At 38.9% G+C, this 26,619-nt stretch overlaps 1 protein-coding gene across 10 annotated transcripts in view; it reads right to left on the bottom strand.

Moving 5' to 3' along the window:
• The window catches only part of Birc6 (baculoviral IAP repeat containing 6), a 195,994-nt gene that overhangs the window by 168,541 nt on the left and 834 nt on the right, over positions 1-26,619 (bottom strand). For all 10 annotated transcript variants that reach the window (XR_009057854.1, XM_057783178.1, XM_057783186.1 and 7 more), the window contains exons 2-3: positions 6,640-6,821; positions 5,234-5,371 (exon numbers count right to left, since the gene is read on the bottom strand). Coding sequence is in view for 9 of the 10 variants with exons in the window: in XM_057783178.1 (XP_057639161.1) it covers positions 5,234-5,371; positions 6,640-6,821 (320 nt within the window). In the remaining variant the exon portion in view is untranslated. The remainder of the gene's footprint in view (positions 1-5,233; positions 5,372-6,639; positions 6,822-26,619) is intronic.

Here is a 26,619-nt window from a genome sequence, read left to right on the forward strand (position 1 = left end):
TCAACAGAACATTTGAAAACTTTAGAACAAAAAGAAGCAAACTCACCTAAGAGAACTAGACAGCAGGAAATAATCAAATTGAGAGCTAAAATCAACAAAATAGAAACAAAGAAAACAATACACAGAATCAATGAGACAAAGAGTTGGTTCTTCGAGAAAAAAACAAAATACACAAACCTTTATCCAAACTAATGAAAAGGCAGAGAATGTTCATATTAACAAAATCAGAAATGAAAAGTGGAACATAACAACAGACATGGAGGAAATACAGAGGATCATCAAGTCATATTTTGAAAACCTGTACTCCACAAAATTGGAAAACATAAAAGAAATGGACAACTTTCTGGATGAAGATCACTTACCAAAATTAAATCAAGACCAGATAAGCAAATTAAACAAAGCTATAACTGCTGAAGAAATAGAAACAGTCATGAAAAAGTCTCCCAACCAAGAAATGCCCAGGACCAGATGGTTTCAGCTCAGAATTAATACCAATACTCCTCAAATTATTCCACACAATAGAAACAGAGGGAACATTGCCAAACTCTTTTTATGAGGCTATAATTACCCTGATACTCAAACCACAGTAAGACAATATTAAGAAAGAGAATTACAGACCAATCTCATTCATGAACATTGATACAAAAATACTAAATAAAATACTGGCAAATCGAATCCAAGAACACATCAGGACCATCATCCACCATGATCAAGTTGGCTTCATCCCACAGATGCAGGGATGGTCAACATACAAAAATCTGTCAACGTAATCCACCATATAAACAAGCTGAAAAATAAATACCACATGGTTATCTCATTAGATGCCAAAAAAGCATATGACAAAATACAACATCCCTTCATGATGAAGGTCTTGGAGAGAGCAGGGATACAAGGAACATACCTAAACATAATTAAGGCAATATACAGTAAGCCAACAGCCAACATCAAACTAAATGGAGAGAAACTCCCAGCGATCCCACTGAAATCAGGAACAAAACAAGGTTGTCCACTCTCCATAACTATTCAATATAGTTCTTGAGGTCCTAACTAGAGCAATAAGACACCAAAGGGAGATCAAGGGGATACAAATTGGAAAAGAAGTCAAACTCTCACTGTTTGCTGATGATATGATAGTTTACATAAGTGATACCAAAAATTCTACCAAAGAACTTCTACAACTCATAAACACTTTTATCAATGTAGCAGGATACAAAATTAACTCAAAAAAAAAAATCACTAGCCCTCCTGTACACAAATGATAAAAGGGCTGAGGAAGAAACCAGAGAATCAACACCCTTCACAATAGCCACAAATAGCATAAAATATCTCGGAGTAACTCTAACCAAACAAGTGGAAGACTTATATGACAAGAACTTTAAATCTTTGAAGAAAGAAACTGAAGACACCAATGGAAAAATCTCCCATGCTCTTGGGTAGGCAGAATTGACATAGTAAAAATGGCAATCTTACCAAAAGCAATCTACAGATTCAACGCAATGCCCATCAAAATCCCAGCAAAATTCCTCAAAGACCTCAAAAGAACAGTACTCAACTTCATATGGAAAAGCAAAACCCTTGCCGGGCGATGGTGGCACACGCCTTTAATCCCAGCACTTGGGAGGCAGAGGCAGGCGGATCTCTGTGAGTTCGAGACCAGCCTGGTCTACAAGAGCTAGTTCCAGGACAGGCTCCAAAGCCACAGAGAAACCCTGTCTCGAAAAACCAAAAAAAAAAAAAAAAAAAAAAAAAAAAGAAAAGCAAAACCCTTGGTAGTCAAAACAATCCTGGGCAATAAAAGAACTTCTGGAGGCATCACAATCCCTGACTTCAAACTCTACTACAGAGCTACAGTACTGAAAACAGCCTGGTATTGGCTTAAGAACAGACAGGAGGACCAATGGAACCGAATAGAAGACCCAGATATCAATCCACACATCTTTGAACACCTGATCTTTGATAAAGAAGCAAATATATATATATATATATGTTTTTTTGTTTTTCGAGACATGGTTTCTCTGTAGCTTTGGTGCCTGTCCTGGAACTAGCTCTTGTAGACCAGGCTGGCCTTGAACTCCCAGAGATCCACCTGCCTCTGCCTCCCAAGTGCTGGGATTAAAGGCACCACGCCACCACGCAAAAAAATATTAAATTGAAAAAAGAAAGCATATTTAACAAGTGGTGCTGGCATAACTAGATATCAACATGTAGAAGAATGAAAACAGACCCATATCTACCTCCATTGCACAAAACTCAAGTCCAAATGGATCAAAGACCTCAGCATAAAGCCAGCCACACTGAACCTTACAGAGAAGTGGGAAATACACTTAAATGCATTGGCACAGGGAACCACTTCCTAAATAAAACCCCAGCAGCACAGACACTGAGAGAAACAATTAATAAATGGGACCTCCTAAAACTGAAAAGCTTCTGTAAAGCAAAGGACACAGTCAACAAGACAAAATGACAGCCTACAGAATGGGAAAAGATCTTCACTAACCCCACATCAGACAGAGATCTGATCTCCAAAATATACAAAGAACTCAAGAAATTGGACACCAAAAGATCACGTAATCCAATTAAAAAAAAAATGGAGTACACACCTAAACAGAAAACTTTCAACAGAGGAATCTAAAATGGCTGAAAGACACTTAAGGAAATGTTCAACATAAGGATGTCAACAGAGAAATGAAAATCAAAACAACTCTGAGACTCCATCTTACACCTGTAAGAATGGCCAAAATCAAAAACACTGATGAAAACTTATGCTGGAGAGGTTGTGGGGAAAAGAGAACACTTTTTTTTTTTTAAATATTTATTTATTTATTTATTTATTTATTTATTTATTTATTTATTTATTATGTATACAATATTCTTTCTGCGTGTATGCCTGAAGTCCAGAAGAGGGCACCAGACCTCATTGCAGATGGTTGTGAGCCACCATGTGGTTGCTGGGAATTGAACTCAGGACCTTTGGAAGAGCAGGCAATGCTCTTAACCGCTGAGCCATCTCTCCAGCCCCAAAAGAGAACACTTTTGCATTGCTGGTGGGAATGCAAGCTGATACAACCCCTTTGGATGTCAGTGTGGCGATTTCTCAGAAAATTAGGAAACAACCTTCCTCAAGATCCAGTAATACCACTTTTGGGTATATATCCAAAGGATGCTCAATCGTGCCACAAGGACATGTGCTCAACTATGTTCATAGCAGCTTTGTTTGTCACAGCCAGAACCTGGAAACAACCTAAATGCCCCTTGACCGAAGAATGGATAAGGAAAATGTGGTATATTTACACAATGGAGTACTACACAACAGAAAAAATAACAACAGCTTGAGTTTTGCAGGAAAATGGATGGAGTTAGAAAACATTATTTTGAGCAAGGTAACCCAGACCCAGAAAGACAATTATCACATGTGGTTTTTAATCATAAAGCAAAGAAAACCAGCCTACAAACCACAATTACAGAGAACTTGGACAACAATGCAGACACTAAGGGAGACTTACATAGATCTAATCTACATGGGAAGTAGAAAGTAGGAAAAGACAAGATCTCCTGAGTAAATTGGGAGCATGAGGACCATGAGGGGAGAGGCAGGGGTGGGGGGAGCAGAGAAAAATGTAGAACTCAATAAATAACAATAAAAGAATGTATTTTTAAAAATTAAAAAAAAAAAAAGCAGAAATGAACATCATGAGGTCACTAACATGGAAGACTAGTGATTATCATGTGATCAATGACTTTCTAGTACAAAACTATCTCTGAAAAGTGTAGGTTCACCAATCCACACCATACTATTTTCTCAAGTTCCTGAAGACATAAGTGGAAGAATAATGGCACAAGCCTAGTGAGAAATTATCCACAATAATGATGTTCCCATGTGAGGAGCATTAAAACAGGAAAGACTTTTCTAAAAGCCCCTGAACATTTCATGCCTACAAAAGTATTTAACCAAAACAATACTTAGTCCTAAGGAAGTTTCTGAGATTAACAACTAGTTTAGAAACTTGAAACAGAGGAAATAACTAACCATCTCAGCATCACTTAGTCCCCTGTGTTGGCCTTTGTACAATGTCAATAATCTTGAAGAATGACTGTGGATTATAAAAAGGTGTGGTTGTACACATCTTTAATGCCAGCACTCAGGAGTCAGAGGCAGAACGATCTCCACCAGCCTGGTCTACAGAGTTCCAGGACAGTCAGGGCTACACAGAGAAACCCTGTCTCCAAAGAAAGAAAAAGAAAACAAGGAAGTCAAAGGGAAAAGTCTACACACAATCTCAAGAGAAGCAGGAGAGGAAATAAAATATGAGTCATCTTTCTCCACAGCCTTTCCAATACTGCTTTAACAAATCTATATGTAAGATGCCAGACAAGAAATGGAAGCTATGCACAAGCCCAACCACATAAATTTCTTCACCAAGACTAACCAGGCTACCAGCTATTTTTCAGGGGAGAGAGCCAGTTAGCCAGGTTGACTAACCTAAACTAGATCAATTCAGCCAGATTAAGAAGCAATCTGTTTCACTGTAACAGATGCATATTGTACCTGTTCAGTTCACGATGCTTCTTCCATAATATCATATGGTATGGAGAACAACAGAACATCTTCTGTACCACGTTGGCATTCTAGACTTCACCTCTGACCAAGGAAAGCATTTCAAAGAAGAAAAAGTAAAGTTCCAGCAATGGGCTCTTGCCCATGACATTCACTGTCTTACCATGGTATCCTCCAGAAAGAGGGGGCCTAAGAAAAAAGGTAATCTACAATACAGCATCACTACTAGCTAATACTAACTACAGTAATACCCCCGAAAGGTCAGAAGTCTTCATCCGCGGACTCTAATCACAGACTCATAACACAAATGAGACACAACAGTGTATTCCAACAGGCAAACTATTTAACAGAGCTAATCATAGATTTTTCTTCTTCTTTTCTATGCTTTAAGCTATGTAGCTCATTTTGCCACAGAAGAATATTACACCAAGAACATAATAGTTCCACCAAAATGGTTACTAAGACTGCTGCTTAGCAATTTTAAGTTGCTTCTGCTATCAAATGAACAGGCAAAGAACACTACAGAACCACTGAAATCTCAACTTTATCATGTACTCATATATCTCTCGTAAAAAAAGACAGAAAAGGCTAGTTAGAACATTTCTAGAGGAGGAAGGCAGGAAAAGCAAAAGGACGAAGCTTAGTCTACCAGAGCCCCAAATGCATTTTAATTCTTACCTTAGCAACTTTATGGTTTGCTGCGGTCTCATGAGATGTATTTTTTAAGCCATCTTTCAGTTGTGTGATGAACAAATCATAACCCTCTGTACTAGAAACATCTACCTTTTCTATACATGCTGATAAGAGCTGCTGTGCCTAATGATTAAAAAGAAACAGAAAATTAAACACAATAAAACAATCAGATTTCCTTCAGCTAATCTGTGGTAGTTTTAACTATACAAAGCTTAGCCTTATAATTAATTTTATATAAACCAAGTTAACCATTTAGATGAGGTAAAGCAATGTATTCAATGTGGTAGCCAGAGGGCAATAAATCAATATAACAGTAACCATAAATTAAACAAAAAATAATAATAATAAACATAAACATGCTGAAACTATGAGCAAAAGAAAAACATCAAGTAAACTTTTAAACAGAAATACAAGATTCTTCAGTAAGCACAAAGTACTCACAGTACACAAAGCTATTAAACAAATAGTACAAAAGTCCTCAGCAATGCTATTCATAAAGTAAAAAACAAGGTCAAATATGTTGGCTCAAACTATAATCCCAGCACTCTAGAGGCAGATAGATCTCTCTGAGTTTCAGGACAACCAGGACTACGGATAAGCTTGTGTCTCAAAAGACTAAGTAGAGAGCCAAGTATGATGGCACATGCCTATCTTTCAACATTGAGAGGTGGAGGCAGATGGATCAAGAGTTAGAAGTCATTCTTGACTACAGTGTAAGCTGGAAGTCAGCCTGGACTACATGAGATGCTATCTCAAAAATTACTAATCTCTTTCTGAAGGTTGGTATGCCATGTAACTAAATTGTGAATATGAAAGGGGTTTGGAAGGGATGAAAAGGGGAAAAACAGAAGGGTAGAGGAAAAGGTGGGAAAGGAGGGGGGTACTAGGGAGAAGAAGAGACAGCCAGAATGAACACAAATAAAAGAGAAAGGAGGAGAGGGAAAGTGTGAGGATAAAGAAAAGATAGCTGGTCTCCTATGACTTGGAAATGATGGGACTTGGAGCAACTATCTACAATTCACCAGCCAAGTATTGAAGCTGGCAGAGAGGGCCCTACATCTAGCCTTGGGCTGTTACTACCCATAAGTCATCTTGTTTATTGATTCCCTGTATTTTGGAGTCTTTGTCACAGCTGTTTATCACGTGCTAAATTACAGTTCACACCTAAAGCACCACTTCAACAAACACCAATTAATTATGCAGAGAACGATAGATATTTAAAAGGGTGGTTCATGACTCAATTCTTTGTTTTTATGGGTTTAACTATACAATGTCCTTTAAGCACAACTTATAAACAATGTCCTAAAGGACAATGTAATTTCACTTAACACTCAAAGGTCAGAGGTTACCTTGTGCAAAGGCACCCAGTGTACTTGTTTCTTTCTACTTACCTCAGTGACAGGAAGTTCAAGCTGAACCACATCATCCTGCTTTGAAACTGGAGTTTGCAGAGCAGTGTCTAACAATAGGATTCCATTAAGGTCCTTCCTACAACCTACTGCATAATCATCCACAAATATAACTTTATCCACAGCAGAAATATACTGACATTTCACCTGTCCACCCGGTTTAGCTGTTAAAAGAACAAAAATTCAACAATTAAGATTTTAAGACCAACAATCCACAAAAAATATGTTCACATATCAATTAAATATGACACACAATTCTAGGTAAAATGTGAATTGGAAAGAAGTCTATTAAGACCATGATTAGAGCAGACTGGAGTATGAACTATAAAGCCAGTCTCAATGGTAAACTGATTAAAACTCAGTAGCAACATAGCTACATACAGAGAAGCATGGCGGCACACATTTGCAATCCAGCACACAAGAAGCTAAGGCAGAAGCACAAGTTAAGACAGTCTATTCCACAAAACTGAAACACCACATCAAAGTGGAAGGGGGACCTAAGTACATCTACATGAGACAAAGAACAAATATGGTAAATACCTTAAAGTGATAGAACTGAGAAAAGGGGGCTGCAGGAAAATTATTTTCACCATACTATTCTTACATACTATTCTTTATTCTTTTTCCCTGAAGGAACAGGGGTAGAAACAGTAATCTGCAGGCACAGATTCAACCACATACCAGAAATTTCCCAGAATCATTTGTTAGAGACTATCCTTATCCCCAAATAATAGATTTGACCCCTTGTCAATATCTTAAAACCATTATGTGCAAAAATATGCTTCTTGGCTCTTTATCCATTCCATTATGTTCTATGTGTGTCTTTACAACAGCATCACAGTTTTTATTTGCAGTTCTAAGGACCCAATCCAGCACTTGTACATACCATTTAAGCCCTGTACTACTTACTGAGCCATGTCTCCTTTCTCAGTACCACACTGTTTTAATTACTGTAGCTTTGCAGTTTATTCTTGAAAACAGGAAATATAAATCTATCAATACCCTTCCCCCAAGTACTGACTGAGCTGTATGTATCCCTACCCCATTTTTGTCTTTTTCAAGATTGCCTTGAATATTCAAGGTCCCTTGAGATTCTATATGAATTTTAAGCTACATTTTTTTCTATTTCTAAAAGAAAGAAAAAGTCATTGTGATTTTAACAATTGTAATGAAGATACAGATCACTGTGGGAGGTACTAAAGTCTGGATATTAAATATCCTCTAAAGGTCCAGGATAGATTTAGCTTCCAATGAAGGGAAATTAGGAGATGGTAGTACCTTATGATTGTGAAACCACCATCCTCATCAGGCCCTTGATGGAGACTGTTCCTTTTCTTTATGCCTCAGTCAGGAAAACAGTTCTGCTCCATCAGTTCTGTTCCATTAGACCCAAACACTAAAACCTCTAAAACTAGGTAGGTAGTGGTGGCACACACCTTTTAATCCCAGTACTAGGGAGGAAGAGACAGGTGGGCCTCTGTGAGTTCAAGGCCAGCCTAGTCTACAGAGTGAGTTCCAGGAGAGTCAGGACTACATAGAGAAAACTCACCTCTAAAAATCAAAAACTTAAAAAAATAAAACCTCTAAAACTTACTAAATAAACCTTTTTACTTTTTAAGTTGGTTGTCTCAGGTATTTGTTATATTGTCAGAAAGCTGACTAAGTAGCAGGTAATGTAAACATCTTCACAATATACAGACAAAGAAGTACTAACAAGGACATAAAGAGAATAGAACTTATTATTTCTAATGGAAATGCAACATGACACAGTCACAATATTGGCATCTTTTTTAAAAAAAGTTAAGTATGCACTTACTAAAATGCCTCTGGAGACAGAAACCTATATCCACACAATAACTTGTATTCAGATATTTATGATAGCACTATTCATAAACACCAAACAATGAAAACACCCAAATATGAGCCAGGCAGTGGTGGTGCATGCCTTTTAATCACATACTCAGGAGGCAAAGACAATCAAATCTCTATAAGTTCGAGGCCAGCCTGGCCTAGAGTAAGTTCCCCGACACGCTGTTAAACAGAGAGACCCTGTCTCAAAAAAACAAAACAAAACAGGAAATAACCAAATATGCTTCAAAGTGGCTAGCTTAAATAAACAGTAAATAACAATAAAATATTATTCAAAATTAAAATCCTAGAAGAGATACACATAACAACTTTAATGAATCTCAAGAGTATGCTAACACAAGAATCCAGCATCAAAAAGTTTACATACTGGGCTAACATAATAGTGCAATGATAAGAGAGCTCACCTACTATATGCCCAGGCCTGGGTTTAATCCTCAGCACTACCACCCAAAAAAAAAAAAAAAAAGAAGAAGGAAGGAAGGAAGAAATACAGAAAACACAAAACTATAATACTTAATTCAATTTGCAACCCTGGCTAAGCTCAAACTCCCAGCAATCCCCTTCTGTCTCAACCTCCCCACAGACATGAGCCACCAAACCCAGTTGAGAAAGTTTTTGAAGTATAATCACTACTAAAAATGTTCCACAGACAGTATTCATTCTAAGACAGTATTCCTCCCTGCACGGGAACATGGGTCTTTTGTTATGTTCACAGTTAAATCTCTTAGCACCTCACACTGTTCAGGCTAAAGCACACATGAGGACTAACATCTTTATCTGAGACGTGATTTTGAAAAGAGCATAATGATGGGAACAGGAGCAGCAGAAGTATCTAGAGAACTTTCTCTCTGCCTTCTGCTGCAGGAGTACATCAAAACAGCTAGATGAACCTTGCTTGACTTGGACTGCCTTAAACTAAGGGCTACATGAGGAATGGTAAAGGGTCTGTGTGGCATTCTGGGGATCCGTGTTATCTATATTAAGTCCCAAACAGTATTTCAGAGCTGCAAATAGAAATCCACATGGGCATACTCTAAATAGAACTGTGCTGATCTGCAGCCGAGTTACTTCTCACACTGACAACTTTGTGGCAATTTATTTACAGCTGCTTAAGGATTCACTGAACATCAGGATACAGAAGTTAGTATTCACATTTTGCTTTAGGCACCTAACAAAGCAATCTAACACCTTATTCCATACCAATTTAAATGTTCTTTGTGGCATTTATCATCACCTGATATACCATACTACCATACGGCGCCCCCACCCCTCAGCATACCAATACAGTGCCACTGCCACCCCCTCTCTCCATGTGTCTAAGAAAGCTCTTCCCACTAAGCCATGAACTGTAGGAAAAGCAAGTACTATAATGACTATATCCCCAAGACTTCACATTCAATGTCTTTTAATAAGCCAACTATTCTGCATGATTTAAAACTTTTTAATATACTACACTAAACTCAAATGAGGTGAAGTTCATTTCTAATACACTGTGAAACAAGCACACTTTTAGGAATGACATTAGCCCACATTTGCAATGCTCCCTTATCTTTTCTTCCTTCCTCCCTCCAGTCCCGAGTATGAGGTCATCATTCTCTTCAGCAAGTGATATTTTGATTCAGAGAAAAGGAAAACGAAACAAAAAACTATCAGAAGACTTAGCTAACTCAAAACTCAATCAAGAGTAATAAAGACAAAAAAAAAAAAGCCAAGCTGTGGTGGTGCACACTCGGGAGGCAGAGGCAGGGGGATCTCTGTGAGTTTCGAGTTCAGTCTGGTCTACAAGATCTAGTTCCAGAACAGGCTCCAAAGCTACAGAGAAACCCTGTGGGGGGAGGGGGGAAAGAAGCCAGGAAGGAGTGGTACACACATGTAATTCCAGCACTCGAGAAGCTGAGGCAGGAGGAACATAACTTTGAAAAGAGCCTGTGCTACATACACAGCAAGACCCTACATCATAAATAACTAAATAAATGTATGGACTGTGAATATAACTAATTGGCAAGGGAGTAGCAGAGTGCTTGCCAGGCCCCAGATACAACCAATGCCTAGTACCACAAAAATGAGTAACAAACAAAAATTAAAAATAAGAAAACATCTTTGCCATATAGCCTGCTGCTTACAGATATATTTCATATACAGTCACTATATACAAGTTTTAATATAGGACATATTTTACTAACAAAAGTTTGGGAAGCTTTTCTAAAAGAAAAAAGAAATGTTGAAGGATAAATTAAATTCAAATAAAAAATAGGGTATAGCTCAGTTGATAGAATGTTTATCTAGGATACAAAAAGCTCCAGATCCAACTGCCAGCACCCCATGATCAGGACATAGTAGCAACCACCAGTAATCTCAACACTGAAGAGGTGGAAGCAAGAAGATCAGAAGTGAGGACAGTGTGGGCTATGTAAGACTCTGCCTTGCCGGACGGTGGTGGCGCACGCCTTTAATCCCAGCATTCGGGAGGCAGAGGCAGGCAGATCTCTGGGAGTTCGAGGCCAGCCTGGTCTACAAGAGCTAGTTCCAGGACAGGAACCAAAAGCTATGGAGAAACCCTGTCTCGAAAATCAAAAAAAAAAAAAAAAAAAAATCTGCCTTAAACAAAAACTGTCATTTACCCTAAATGTACCAAATAAATTTGGTCACTTAAGGTCACATGTTCAAAGATGAATTCTAAAAATATAATTAAAAAGAAATCTAAACTATTTTGTCTATGACCAACCCCCTTTCGTTCCCCTCTTTCCTCTAGGCCTGTTGCCCTTCCCCCAACCAATTACATAAAAGGCACTCTGTATCTATTTATTTATGTAATTGGTGGGTGACAGAGGCTTCTCCCAAACAGAGGGCCTTTGGCTCACTGTGGTGGGGGAGGGGTGGGAGTCTTTGGGGCAGAAGTGGAGACAGTCTTCTGACCAGCTCCTCTGGCTCCTTTCTCACTGCCATCATCACCTCCCAAGCCCACGGCTACACTAGGACAAGACGACCACCCTACCTTGTAAAGGCGTGACTGGCTCAGCCCTTTCTGTTGTGGTGTCCCTCACCTACTTGCTTGGGGAGTGGTAGAGAGGTGTGGTAGGTAGTGGACCAGGGAGATCAAGTGACATCCAAAGATGGAGTGGGCCTTGCCTTTCCTTCATGCCTATCAAAGAAGGCCCCATTTTGGTTGTCTGAACTCCTGTGTTAGTAGCCCTCCCGGCCCTTCTCAACCCCTCCTTGCCTATTCTCATGATATCATTGCTTTTTACTCCAATCTTCTCATTCAGTGTACAATGGGCTTCTTTTAAGGCAAAATTTTGTGACATGTCAATCTAAAGAAAGATTAAAAAAAATTAAAAATTAAAAACTGAAAAAAGCTAGGTTGTGGTGGCATAAACCTTTAATCCCAGCACTTGGGAGGCAGAGGCAGGTGGACCTCTAAATTCAAGGTCAGCCTGGTCTACAGAATGAGTTCCAGGACAGCCAGAGCTACACAGAGAAACCCTGTCTCAAAAAGCAAAACCCCAGGGGGAGGAGGGGTGTAACGTTAAAATTACTGAAAAGCAGTATTTTCCCAATTTACACTAAAGCATTGTTCCTATCATAATAGTACACTGACATTTTTACCTTTAACTAGGAGGTTTGGGCCTTAAAATATGAGAACCTCAGGCCAGTACTGGCGCACACCTTTAATCCCAGTGCTTGGGAGGCAGAGGCAAGCAGATCTCTGTGAGTGTTAGTTAACCTGAACTACAGAGCGAGCGAGTTCCAGGATAGCCAGGACTGTTACACAACACAGAGAAATGAGAAACCTTGTCTCAAAAATATATATGTGTGTGTGTGTGTGTGTACACATATCTATACAAATACATATATGTATGTATGTATACGAGAACCCCTAATCCTGGTACTCTGAAGACAGAGACAGGAGAATCTTGGTGTGTTTGAGGCTAGTCTAATGTACATTAAATTCCAAGACAGCCAGGGTTATGTAGAAAGACCACCCCCACACACAACCGACCCCCCAAAAAATGGAAAATAGGAATGAGAACCACAGGGCATTTCCCTTATGGGTGAGGCCTGGTGTGTATACATGTTTCTGTGTGTCTGTACACTGTGCAGACCACAACCTAGGCCCTCACTCCTCCCTTCTTCATGCCTTGCACATACTCAATACAACACTGCTTGGTACAAATACTATATATAACTTCGTTTCTTGCTTCAACTCTTGCTCATTGTGTTCTCACTACACCTCTCTTAACTCCTAACCTTCAAATTTCAACTGAGGCATTACCTCTTCGATTCAAAGAAAACACACCAATATTGGAAAGGAGATGTGAGTTCTAGACCAGCCTGGTCTACAAGAGCTAGTTCCAGGATAGGCTCCAAAGCTACAGAGAAAGCCTGTCTCAGGAGGAAAGAAAAAAAAGGTTGGGAAGGAGGTTCCAAAGGCATCTTATCAACCCCATTTGAACATTTGCTGAATTGAGCTGTATCATTTTTTAACACCAATACAAATAATAGTGCTTACTGAGTATGAACAGCACGCCAAGAAATGTCATAAACGTACCATGAATTTAATCTTTCCAATAAGCCTAATGAGTTAAGTATTACTTATGGACCACTCAAAGAAGGTAAACATGTTACCTAAGGTTCAAGCCACTACACAAAAAAATGACACCAGAGCCAAAATCCCTAACTACCAGACTAGGTTTCCAGTAAACACCAATGCCTTCCACATCTTCATACTCTTAACTTTGAATCAATTTCTTTCTTTCCTTCTATCTTTTCCTTTTGTTTCTTTAGTACCCTAAAGATGGACCTAGTATGTTTCATGCATGTTAAGAAAGCTCTCTACCCCATGCTACATTTCTAGCCCTTTCTACCTTGAATTTCCCCTAGGACTGGGCTTTGAAATCAGGGCCTCATATATGCTAAGCAACTATAGATCATTCTACCACTGAACTATATCTTCAGCTCCTTTAAAAAAAAAAAAAACTTACAATTTTCTGTGTATAGGCATTTTATTTGCTATAGTGGCATTTCACTTGTATTTTAATAAATAAAACTTGCCTGAGGATCAGAAAAGTAAAATTGCCACATTGGCCAAACTTACAGACCAGACAGTGGTAATACACACCTTTAATTCCAGTATCCACAACAGTTGCCCTAAAAACTGGGTGGTGCATGCCTTTAATTCCAGAACTAGAGAGGACTATAAAACAGGAGGAGACTGCTTTCAGACACAGTCTCATTCTGAGACTCCTGGAGGAAGGATCACCATTTTGGACTGAGGTCAAGGTAAGAGCCAGTAGGTAGCTGCTTTGCTTTTTGGATCTTTAGGTTGAATCCCAATTTCTCTCTGTGATTTTTTTTATTAATCATGCTTCAATTTGCACATATGTTTCTGCACTAACACTCGTAGCATTTTCATTAAAGGGTTCTCTCTGAGTTGGGTAGGACCTAAACTCAAAAATCACTATTGTGGTGCTGGAGAGATGGCTCAGTGGTTAAGAGTATTGCCTGTTCTTCCAAAGGTCCTGAGTTCAATTCCCAGCAACCACATGGTGGCTCACAACCATCTGTAATGATGTCTGGCGCCCTCTTCTGGCCTGCAGACATACACACAGACAGAATATTGTATACATAATAAATAAACAAATAAATAAATAAATATTTTTAAAAAATCACTATTGCACAGCCTCCCAAATAACTAAGATTCCCTCCACCCTTGGTTTTTGTTTTGTTTTGTTGTTAAGACCAGACAACTCAAGGTAGCTTCAAACTCACTATATAACCGAGATGAACCTACAACTACCACTAATCTTCAGCTTCTGCCTCTCACATTACTAGCAACCACTGCCATGCCCAGCCCTATCTTGAATTTCTAAGTGCCTTCTGGACTTCAAATCACCTCGAAAAAAACTATTTTGGGTTTTCTTCACAGGTTTCTAAAAAAGAAAAAAAAAAGCTATTCATAATTCTTGAATTACGTGTTTAAATATTGTTCCTCCAGCAAAGAAAAAAAAAGGCAAGAACCTCAAGATAATGTCTACCATGTACATTTCTCTGATATCTCACATTCACCAAATTATATTTTATACCTTCAAAGTAGATTACACAAGCAGGGGTTGGTGGCGCCAGAGAAGCAGGTAGATCTGTGAGTTTGAGGCCATGCTAGTCACATAATGAGTTGCAGGCCAGTCAGGGCTACATAGTGAGAACCTATCTTAAAATCACTAATTTACATGAAGCTCACATAACTTTTCACAGCATCAAAAACTTCTAAATTTAACTTTAATTACATCATAACACACAATGGCTTCCCTAAGATCAAGACCAAACTATTTTATCCATGCTGGAAAGAGAGCTGGGACTGTTAGGCAAGGTGCTGTACCACCGAGCAAAAACCCCAGCTCAATCCAAACTTTTTTAAAAAAAGATGTGGTCTCACTGTGCTGCCCTGGCTAGCTTAAAACTCACTATGTAGAGCATTCTGGCCTCAAACTCACTGAGATATATACATGCCTCTGTCCCACTCATTTATGCTCTTGTCCTTGCCTCTATCTCAGTTTAGACTTACCCCACAGAAACCGTCAATGTTAAGCCCAACACTTTCTATTCCTGAACTCAATGCTGTCAGGTTACACCACACTGTCTCTGCACAATTCTTATTATTATGACTTTAAAATTTTCTTCCCACTATTTCTGTCAAAACTGACTGCAATAGGGCTGGCCTGTAGCTCTGTTGTTAAGACTACCTGCCTAGCATTCACCAAGTCCTTGTCTGATCCCCAGCACATTAAAACTAAGAGGAATGGAAAATCAAAAGCAATTTTTAAAAAAAGGTTAATAAATAAAGTATGTTTTCGCTGTAGGTATTCTATTGAAACTGTAGCCTCTCTCCAGTTTTCGACGTATAGAAATGTGGCTGGGTACACTGAATTCAAATAACAGTAAATATCTGCACCACTGAAAGTTACAAACTACCAAGTAATAGATTCTGTAGTTCAACTGTTCAAAGTGAAATAAAGAGCTTATATATTAGTATGTTTCCAGGTGTTTTGAATAGTGCTAAGGATGGAGAGTATTAAATAGTTCAGGTAACCTTTGGTCTTGGATGAATGTGCTTCAGGCTAGCCAGGGCTTCACAATGATCTCTCTCTCTCTCTCTCTCTCTCTCTCTCTCTCTCTCTCTCTCTCTCTCTCTCTCTCACTCACACACACACACACACACACAGAGGGAGAGAGAAAGAGTACTCAAACAACAACATCAAAAAACTAATACTTAATTGTTAGGCTCCAGAGTCTAAACTCTTATAATGACAATCATTAATAAATCTAAAACTACTAAAAGATTAGAATAAATTTTCTTCTAGAGCAAGCCCATCTTTAAGGATTCAGAGTTAAGAAAATAGCCTGAAAGGCAAAGTTAAAAAAAAAAAATGGGGGTGGGGGCAGTTTTCGAGACAGGGTTTCCCTGTGTAGCTTTAGAGCCTGTCCTGGAACTAGACCAGGCTGGCCTTGAATTCAGAGAGATTCACCTGCCTCTGCCTCAGGAGTGCTGGGATTAAAGGCATGCGCCACCACCGCCCGGCTCAAAGTAAAGTAAAATTTGAATAACTATATAGGATCTTAAGAGAAGATGATGATGATAATGAAATAAAAGAAATACACAAAATGTGGTGGCTCATGCCAGTATCAGCACTCAAAAAAAAAAAAAATGGGGCCGGGCGATGGTGGCGCACGCCTTTAATCCCAGCACTCGGGAGGCCGAGGCAGGCGGATCTCTGTGAGTTCGAGACCAGCCTGGTCTACGGAGCTAGTTCCAGGACAGGCTCCAAAGCCACAGAGAAACCCTGTCTCGAAAAAAACCAAAAAAAAAAAAAAAAAAAAAAAAAAAAAATGCATGAAGATGCTTAACCCAAGGTCAGACTGGTCTACAGAAGTCTACAAAGAATTCCAGATTCCAGATCAGCCAGGGCTACACAGAGACCTTGCCTCAAAATAAAAAATAAATAAGTAAAATAATAGGAAAGAAAGATCTTAAAATTGGCTATAATTAATTATAGGTAAGTGTTTTGCTAATAAAAAAGAAAAGAACAGCAATCATTTGACATAAACCAAGTCATCATCAATTGGGCTATCACATGAAACAGCCCAAGTACATACTCCTAGTCCAAAAAGAGTTTGTGGTAATAACATTTTATAAGACTCCAGATGCTCACAAAGAGGACTAAGCATTCTAATGTCCTCTTCTTTTTTTCCCCAAGAGCCAATGTAGAGAGCCCACTTAACTGAGAATGCAGATGAGAAATTAGTTTACAAAGGACTGTCTAAGGTACAGAAAATGCCTACAGATAATATTCATTTAGCTTTTCTTGAACTTTTAGCTATTTCAAAAATTTTGTTAATTAAATTATTTTTCTAGACACAAAAAGATAAATAATTCAAATGTTCCCAAAAGATACTAAACTATCTTCTAAGGACTACTGAAATTCCAATTCTACACCATGTTTAATATCTCTTGAAGAATAACTGGATGTAGGAAAGCTGCATGTATCAAGTTAGTCAGAAGAATTGGTCTAAATAATTTAAATTTTAATTTTTAATTTAGACTTCCAGGGGACTACACAAAGTCCAAAACTTCTTCAGAGAGGCAACTCTGGGCTCTAACTTTGATCAAGAATTTGTTATTGAGGCTGTAGATAAAGCTCAGTGGATAGAGCATGCAGGATTCCTCAGCAGCACAATAACAGCCAAGCCAATAACCCAGCACTCAGGAGGCAGATGCGGGAAAATGAGAAGTTCAAAGTCATCCTTAGCTACATAGGTGTTCAAGACCAATCAAGACACTTGAAACCCTATTTTTTCAAAAGTAATAAAGAAATACACTCAGGCCGGGCGGTGGTGGCGCACGCCTTTAATCCCAGCACTTGGGAGGCAGAGGAAGGTGGATCTCTGTGAGTTCGAGACCAGCCTGGTCTACAAGAGCTAGTTCCAGGACAGGCTCCAAAACCACAGAGAAACCCTGTCTCGAAAAACCCAAAAAAAAAAAGAAAAAGAACTACACTCAGACATGCATATAGATGGATAGATCACCATCTAAAACAGTGGTTCTCAACCTGTAAGTCAAATGACCCTTTCACAAGAGTTGTATATCAGATACTCTGCATATCAGATATTTAGAATTCCTAACAGTAGCAAAATTACAGCTATTAAGTAGCAATGAAATAATTTTATGCTCGGGGATCACCAAAACATTAGGAATTGTATTAAGGGGTTAGCATTAGGAAGGTTGAGGACCACTAATCTAGAGTAAAGCAACCAAAAATACATGATACACATATTTAAAAATGTCAAAATGAACCCATCAATGTGTTTAGATGCCAATGGAAAAAAAAACAATAATCTCCCTGGAACCCACACAACCGAAGGACAGGACCAACTCCTGCAAATGCTCCTCTGACTGCCACATGTAGTGGCATGAGTGTTCTCTTTCTTACACACACACACACACACATACACACACAAATAAATGTAAAGAAAATAATGCTAATAATCAAGAGCAGAGCTTGAGATGCATGCAGCTCAGTGGTAGAACACTTGCCTATTACGCACAAAAGCAAAACAAAAGCTGTATAAGGCACAGAAAAAAAATGCATCCAATCTAAACTAATGAAGCTGGAGTGGAGCACAAAAGCATAAAGATCTTTTTGTTTGTTTTGTTTTTGCATTTTTAAGAAAGGATCTCTCTGTGTAGTCTTGGCTGTCCTGGAACTCCACTCTATAGATCAGGCTGGCCTTAAACTCACAAGATCTGCCTGCCTGTATCTTCCTCCCAAGTGCTAGGATTAAAAGTGTGTGCCACCACCACCCAGCTCAAAGATCTTTTCTTATTTACAAACACTGTACAATTTTCTGCTTTTTCTTTCTTTTTTTAATCAGGATCTTTTGGAAAGTATGGGTAGGCTAATCTCTTGAATTCAACACTAGTCAGAGCTACATAGTAAGACTTTTTTCTCAAAATACCAAAAGGTTCTCAGAAATGTTTAGCTACAAGTACTGTGTAGCCCTTCTTTTTACTGCAAGACAGATCTAGAATCTACTTTGGAAATTTAAGAGATCAGATTTCTTACTATACACTATCGTAACTAGTAATTAACATCCACACATATGTATCACAATTTACTTAGCAACATACACTACATAAACAATGTGTATACATATAGATGTTATACAACAACCCTAATCTTCTTCTGATATTTAGTCTCACCAATATACTTAAAAGATATTTATTCAGGGGTGGGAAAGATATCTCAGCAGTTAGGACCATTTGATAATATTGCAGGAGATCTGTATTCAGTTCCCAACATCAACATGGTGGCTCACAACCATCTGTAACTCCAACCCCAATGATTCCAATGACCTCTTATGGCGTACTCAGGGACTGTACATACAGTGCATGTACATACATTCAGGCAAAATACTCATACACAAAAAAGTGTTTATTCAGGGCTGGAAATAAAAGCTCACTGGTAGAACATTTGCCTACATGTCCAAGGGACCAAGATTTAATCCCCAGTAGGTAAAAGGAAATGATTAGAAAGATATGTACTGAAATACAGATTATAAGGTTCATATTTCTATCTACATTTGAATGACACCTATCCTTTATAACTAAATATTAAACTATAATTTTTATGTCAAGAGAAGAATGACAATAATAAAGACTCAAGATACAAGAGAAAACTGGCATTCATTCATTCAGTACCTACTATATGTTTTAGTCTGACCACTTAATCTTCACTACCATTTTATTAAATGATAAAGCTGAGATTCAGGATGTTCAAGTGAAACTCAGGGCTACCTGACAAAGCAGTCTCCAAATATCCTCAAAGGAGCTTATAAAAATAAACAAACAAACAAACAAACATAAAAAAATATACTGCTAGCGGTGGTGCTATTTCAGGAACAACAGAAAAATCATCAACTACTGTATGGAAGATACTTCCATAATTAACTATATCCTTACGAGACAAAAACTAGATGAACTGTGCAAGATAGTACAAAGTGGTAAATTAGAAAAATAATTCAAATTTTCATATAAGTTTAGAAGACTTAAGGAGAATGAAAAGAAATAAAACTGTTTACGAGGAATGCAAATGAAAGTGTGGAATGCTTTTTGTGGTGTTTGGTGTTTAGGACTCATCAGTAAGTAGACTATGACAAGTACTTTATAGGAAGAGAACTTAAATCCTCAATTAAAATCATTCTTGCCACCATCTTTCAAATAAGGGAAATTAGTCAAGGTTACAAAGCCATTAAGCTAAAAAAATATAAAATAAAAAAGACTTTAACCAAATTCACTTGTCTCCAGAAACATGCTACTTCCTATGCTAAAGTTCATGAATCAAAACTGGCAAGAAAGGTGCCTACCTAGTCATAAATGGTATGGCCAAGTGGTGTATGTAGTTTTAGTTTTTAAAACCCAGTCATCGTCTGAGGAACACAGCTCAGTGGTGAAGTGCTTGTCTAGCATGGGCAGTGCCCCTAGGTTCATGTGCTTATTCCCAGCTGGGAGAAGGGGGCAGGGGACACAAAGTCAGCAAATAATACCTAACTGAGCAAATGAAATGAGTTCAACATCATGAATCATTAGAGAACTGCAAATAAAGCAAAACTGAGGATGAGTACTCATTTGATCCCTGCAATAGGTAGCCAAAGACAGGAGATATCTGAATTTGAAGCCAGTCGGATCTACAAGACAGCTCGAAGACAGCCAAGGATACACTTTATCAAAAAAAAAAAAAAAAAAAAAAAAAAAAAGCAAAGAAGGAAAAAGAAAAAAGACAAGACTGAGCAAGGTCTGATAGGATTTGTGAGGTGGAAGCATCAAGAGTTCAGTCTTCCCATGATACACAGATAAGGCCAACCTGGGCAACATGAACCCCTTTCTTAACGAAAAAGAAAAGAAAGAAAAAGACACCACCAAAGAGCCAATATACAACACAGTTTCATCACCAAAGGCAGGTCAGAATGTGAAACTATGAATGTTATCCTTTGTTGCTGAGAATAAAAATAATACAACCACTTGGGAAGACAGCTGACTAGAAAAATCACCATAGTTTTCCCATTCTATGCAGCAAATGAGCTCCTTAGAATGACCCAAAAGAATTAAAGACCTATGCACACAAAAATCCTACAAACAAAACACACATTTTTACAGTAACTAGTATCTGTAATTCCCAAAACTTGGAAGCTAGTACTATGGTCTTGTGAACATGAACGGAGAGACAAACTGACATCCAGACAATGGAATACCAGTAAATGCTAAAAAGAAATGAGCTATCAGCTATGTGTGGTGGTACACAAACTGTAATCCCAGAACCTAGGAGGATGAGGTCAAGGATAGCCTGGACTACAGAGTGAATTCAAGATCATCCTGGGCTAAATAAAATGTAGTCTCAAAAAAGAAATAAGCTATCAAATTATGGAAAAGGCATGGCAATACCTTAAGCCCTATCTGAAAAGTCTATATACTGTATGATGCCAACTATAACATTCTGAAAAAGGGAAACTATGGAAACAGTAAAAAGATCAATACGTACCAGAGGAAAGATGAAGAGGAATGAAAAAGGTAAGAGCATAATACTTTAAGACAGTGCTGTATGACAGTACAATAATGAGTACATGTTATTATATATTTGTCTAAACCCTCAGATGTCAACTAATATCAACTAAGGCTGCTGAGTAACTTTCTTTTTCTTGCTTTTTTTTTGGGGGGGGGGTTAAGTCAGGGTTTTTCTCTGTATAGCTCTGGCTGTAGACCAAGGTGACCTCAAACTGAGAGAGATCCTCCTGTCTCTGCCTCCGAAGTGCTGGGATTAAAGGTATGTGCCACCACCATTTGGCAATGACTTTATTTCTTTAAAATATTATATTTGGGCCAGGCATTGTGGAACACGCCTCTAATCCCAGCACAGGGGAGGCAGAGGCAGATGGATCTCAGTTTGAGACCAGCCTGGTTCACAAAATGAGTTCCAGCCGGGCGGTGGTGGCGCACGCCTTTAATCCCAGCACTCGGGAGGCAGAGGCAGGCGGATCTCTGTGAGTTCGAGACCAGCCTGGTCTACAAGAGCTAGTTCCAGGACAGGCTCCAAAACCACAGAGAAACCCTGTTTCAAAAAAAAAAAAAAACAAAAAACAAAAAAACAAAATGAGTTCCAGGGCAGCAAAAAAAAAAAAAAAAAAGAAAGAAAAAGAAAAGCTATAAAGGGTAAAATGATGCTCAGCTATTAGCAGTGTTTATTATTCTTGACAAGGATCCAGGTTGCCAGCATCAAGTGATTCGCAACTGCCTGTAACTAGTTTCAAGGATCAGAAACCCTCTCACCTCCAAAGGCACCTACATACATGTGATACACATAAATTCAGGCAGGTACACACGTACACACACACACATTTGGGAGGGCTCATGACAGGGTTTTTCTGTTTAACAGCCCTGGCTGACCTGGAATTAACTTTACAAACCAGGCTGGCCTTAACCTCACAGAGATCTTCCTGTATCTGCACCTCCATCCCCGCAGTGCTGGGATTAAAGGCATACACCACTACTGCCCAGCAAAACAATAAATCTTTAAAATTAAAAGCAAAAAAATAATACTTAAACATTCAAGACAACAGATGAAGTGAGCTGAAATGGGCATAAATAGGATGGTATCTACTTAGGAGTTAATTTCTGGCTAACAAGATCTCCAAGTTAAGATATGCTCTAGATCTTAAAACCTGAGTAAAGGCAGGGCATGGTAGCTCACACTTGTAATCCCAACACCTGGGAAACCTAGGCTAGAGTATGAACCTGCCACAAAACAAAACCTGAGTAAGATTAAGATTAGCCTAGTTACTAATCCCAAGAAAGAACAAAACTACTATAATAAGATTTCTTTTAAAAAAAAAAGGTGTGGCCGGGCAGTGGTGGCGCATGCCTTTAATCCCAGCACTATGAAGGCAGAGGCCTTCGGGGCCAGCCTGGTCTACAGAGCAAGTACCTGGGCAGGCTCCAAAGGTCCAGAGACACTGTCTCAGAGGGAAAAAAAAAGAGAGTAAATTAAGTAAAACCAGTTCACAAAACAAAATAGAGAGACAAAGCTAAAGCCTGGAGAAGAGCTCATGGAGGGCCACTGAATGTCAATGGATCATCAGCCAGACTCTCCAAAACCGTAATTTTCTTATTTTATGTATGAGTGTAAGTGCACTACATGTGTACACAGTATACCGAAGACAAAGGAGGGTATCAGATCCCCTGCAACAACTAGATTTAGAGAGAGTTGTAAGCCACCTTGCTAGGACCTAAACCTGGGTCTCCCAAAAGAGAAGCACCTACTGTTAACTTCTGGGCAATCCCTCCAGCCCCCCAAAACACTAACTTTCTTTTAAAGACAGGGGCTTTTTATACAGCTGTAGCTGGCCAGGAACTCACTCTGTAGACCAGACTGGCCTCGAATCTCTGCTGCCTGAGTGCTAAGGTTAAAAGCACCATACTCAGATTCCCAAAATACTAACTTTTTTTTTTTTTTGAGACAGAGTTTCCCTATGCAGCCCTGGCTGTCCTGAAACTCATTCTGTACACCAGAAAAATATCAACTCCTAAATACTATAATATTTGCATTTGCCTAACCCTGTTTATCCTAACAACTCTTAATCTAGTAAAATTATATTTATAAACATTTTATATCAGATAGAGATAATTTGAAAACATTGACAGACAGTTGAAAAATTATCACAACATTCGGGAAGCAAAGGCAGGTGAATCTCTGTGAGTTAGAGGTCACCATGGTCTACAGAGTGAGTTCCAGGACACCCATGGCTATACAGAGAAACTCTGTCTTGAAAACAATTTTAAAAAATTAAAAATAAAAATAAAATATTATCCCCAATTTAGACCCAAACTAAGTAAATACACGTAAATCCTGCTTCAATTCTTTAACTTCCAATGCACACTAACAAACTACCCACAACTCTACAAACTGAATCCCAATACCACTGTCAACCAATAAAATTCTATATGGTTACCCAGTTATGTATCCCAACAAAGACAGCTTTCTCTAGTACAGAAAAAGGTAGTTCACGTCTCTTAGATTGAAAAAAAGCAACTAAATTAAGACCATAGTTACCTATTCCCTATTTCTTAGAACTAACTGTTGAGCAGGGCAGTGGTGGCACACACCTTTAATCCCAGTACTCGGGAGGCAGAGACAGGCAGCGGATCTCTGTAAGTTCAAGACGAGCCTGGTATACAGAGTTCCAGGCTCCAAAGCTATAGAGAAACCCTGTCTTGGGATAAAAACAAAACAAAACAAAACAGGAAAAAAAAACTGTTACCCACAAAATACCTACATATTCCAGGTTAAACATGGAATGCAGCATTCCTGCCCCCATCATCTGAACAATTAGATACAATTACCCTACACAACCTCAGCTAAGCATTATTCATAAGAAATGTTCCTTTTCATATATATGTATGTATGTATGTATGTATGTATGTATGTATGTAATGTTTTAGAATTGACCTACGTTACTTCCAAAAGTTTCCCTACAGTCCTTTTATTCTGTCAGCCCTAACTTCTCTATGAATATTCCTATTTCTCATTTCTCTGTGTGTGCACATGTGTGTGTGTGTGTGTGTGTGTGTGAGAGAGAGAGAGAGAGAGAGAGAGAGAGAGAGAGAGAGAGAGTGCGAGAGAGAGTGCGAGAGCTATTTTCAGGTACCCACAGAGTTTTCGGTGCTGCTGGAAACCTAACTCAGGTCCTCCGGAAAAGCGGCAAGTGCTCTTAACCACCAAGCCAATCTCTCCAGCCCCATCTACATATTTTTTAAACTCAATCTTTATGAATGGCCATCTGAAAGTGCATATCCCCATTAGTGTTATTTAATGTATCTATTTTTGCATTCATATTATTATATACCTACAATCTTCCTCCTCTATCACTAAGGTGAATATTGTCTTTCTGTATACAGCAGATTAACAGGAAAACTTTCTTGTTTTTTTGGGGTTTTTTTTTTTTTTTTTTGGTTTTTCGAGACAGGGTTTGTCTGCAGGTTTGGAACCTGTCCTGGAAAGGCAGGATTTCTCTGTGTAGCTCTGGAGCCTGTCCTGGAACTCTGTAGATGAGGCTGTCCTTGAACTCACAGAGATCCACCTACCTCTGCCTCCAAAGTGCTGAGATTAAAGGAGCACACCACCACTGCCCAAACTCTGACACACATTATTGTTCTGGAACATGGCCTCCAGACAGGAAAAACCATCCCAACTAAACTGTCTATCCAAAACACTTAATACTTTTCCTAATAAATTTTTTTGTAACACTCCTAACACCGGGTTGGAGGAAAAACTCATCCTGTAAGAGAACTTGCTGCTCTTCCAGAGGACCAGAGCTCCATTCTCAACACCCAAGTCAAGAGACTCACAAGCACCTGGAAACTACAGTTCCAGGGGATCCATACTGTCTTTTTATCTCTATGGGCACCTGCACACTCATGTCAAATACTCACAGTCATATACATGAATAAAAATAAAATAAAAAGAAACCCACGCCTGGAGTGGTGGCTCACTCCCTTAATCCCAGCACTCTGGGGAACTCCCAAGTTCGAGTCCAGTCAGCTCTACATAGTGATTTCCTGTCCCAAAGGGAAAAGATATATATATATATATATATATATATATATATATATATATATAGAGAGAGAGAGAGAGAGAGAGAGAGACCATTTATCCTAAATTAGAAATTGTGAAACTATTAGATAATTGATTAAAAGTATAGACATGTATGAAAATGATAAAACCAAATTTAAGTATTTAAGAGAGAGGAAGAAAAGGTCAGTGAAATGCAACTCAGGAGCCAAGGCAAACATCTGTATTTGCAATATCTTATTTCTTATGCCAAGTAGGCGAATACATGACCATTTGCAATTAAGTCATTTCCATATTTAACATTGTAAATGAATTTTAAAAAGTCAATGATTTGCCGGGTGGTGGTGGCGCACGCCTTTAATCCCAGCACTCGGGAGGCAGAGGCAGGCGGATCTCTGTGAGTTTGAGACCAGCCTGGTCTACAAGAGCTAGTTCCAGGACAGGCTCCAAAACCACAGAGAAACCCTGTCTTGAAAAACCAAAAAGTCAATGATTCATGAACATCTGCCTCTCTGACACAATAACAACCTGTTATATCTAAGTTGCAGTAGGTGAGCATTGCTACATCTGGGCCATCCATCCTGTCATTTACCTAAGCCAAGAAAAGGGAAATTTACAAGCCTACCATCTCAAACTTTCTCTTAGACATCTCTTAAATATATTACAGGTTTTCATGCTGTAACTATACATAACTAGTTCTTTCACAAGTCAACAAAGATTAACGTCTCTAATTTCATCTTTATATCCCTAAATTGCCATTTATTCTTATGCCTTATTACTCACACAATAAGCTTACCCCTGTAAGTCTGCGTAAAATAACGCAAAGTGAATGGTAGAACACATAACTACTTCCATTTGGTTAAATGCGCTTAGATACAGTTTATCTCTATGCAAGAGTTTAAACCCACTGATAAACGAACTTCTACATTTTAATCTTTAACATCAAAATTAAGACACAATATATCCACAAATGAAATGGCATCTCAGCAAATAACTTAGGGCAATCAATCCCAAGTCTGTCCACTGAACAAGTCCTATTCCTGAACCCACGTTTACACCACCCAGAAGTACTCTTCCCTCCAAAGTGGAGAAGATTCAGAAAGCCTCCCAACTACCAATTTCTAGCTCTGTGGTGAAACTAGTTCAAACGGCCTGAAGTTTCACGGACTTACAAGGGGCCTAGACTTCTTGACCCTGGAAAGGTGGGAGCCCAGAGCTAAGGGGCCCTGTCTAACCTTCCTTGCACTCTGCGAGTTCATTAGACGTCCACGCAACAGTTCAGACAGCTGGCCCTCCCCACCCCCACCCGACCCCAGCCCACCCCAACCCACCCCCATCCGGACGCACTCCAGAGGGCACCGCACTTGCGAGGACCGGATAACAGCCGACGGGCCGCTACTCCCCGGGAAGGGAGAGCTCG

The sequence above is a fragment of the Chionomys nivalis genome, chromosome 1 (assembly GCF_950005125.1).
Source record: "Chionomys nivalis chromosome 1, mChiNiv1.1, whole genome shotgun sequence".
In the NCBI taxonomy this organism is placed as follows: Eukaryota; Metazoa; Chordata; class Mammalia; order Rodentia; family Cricetidae; genus Chionomys; species Chionomys nivalis.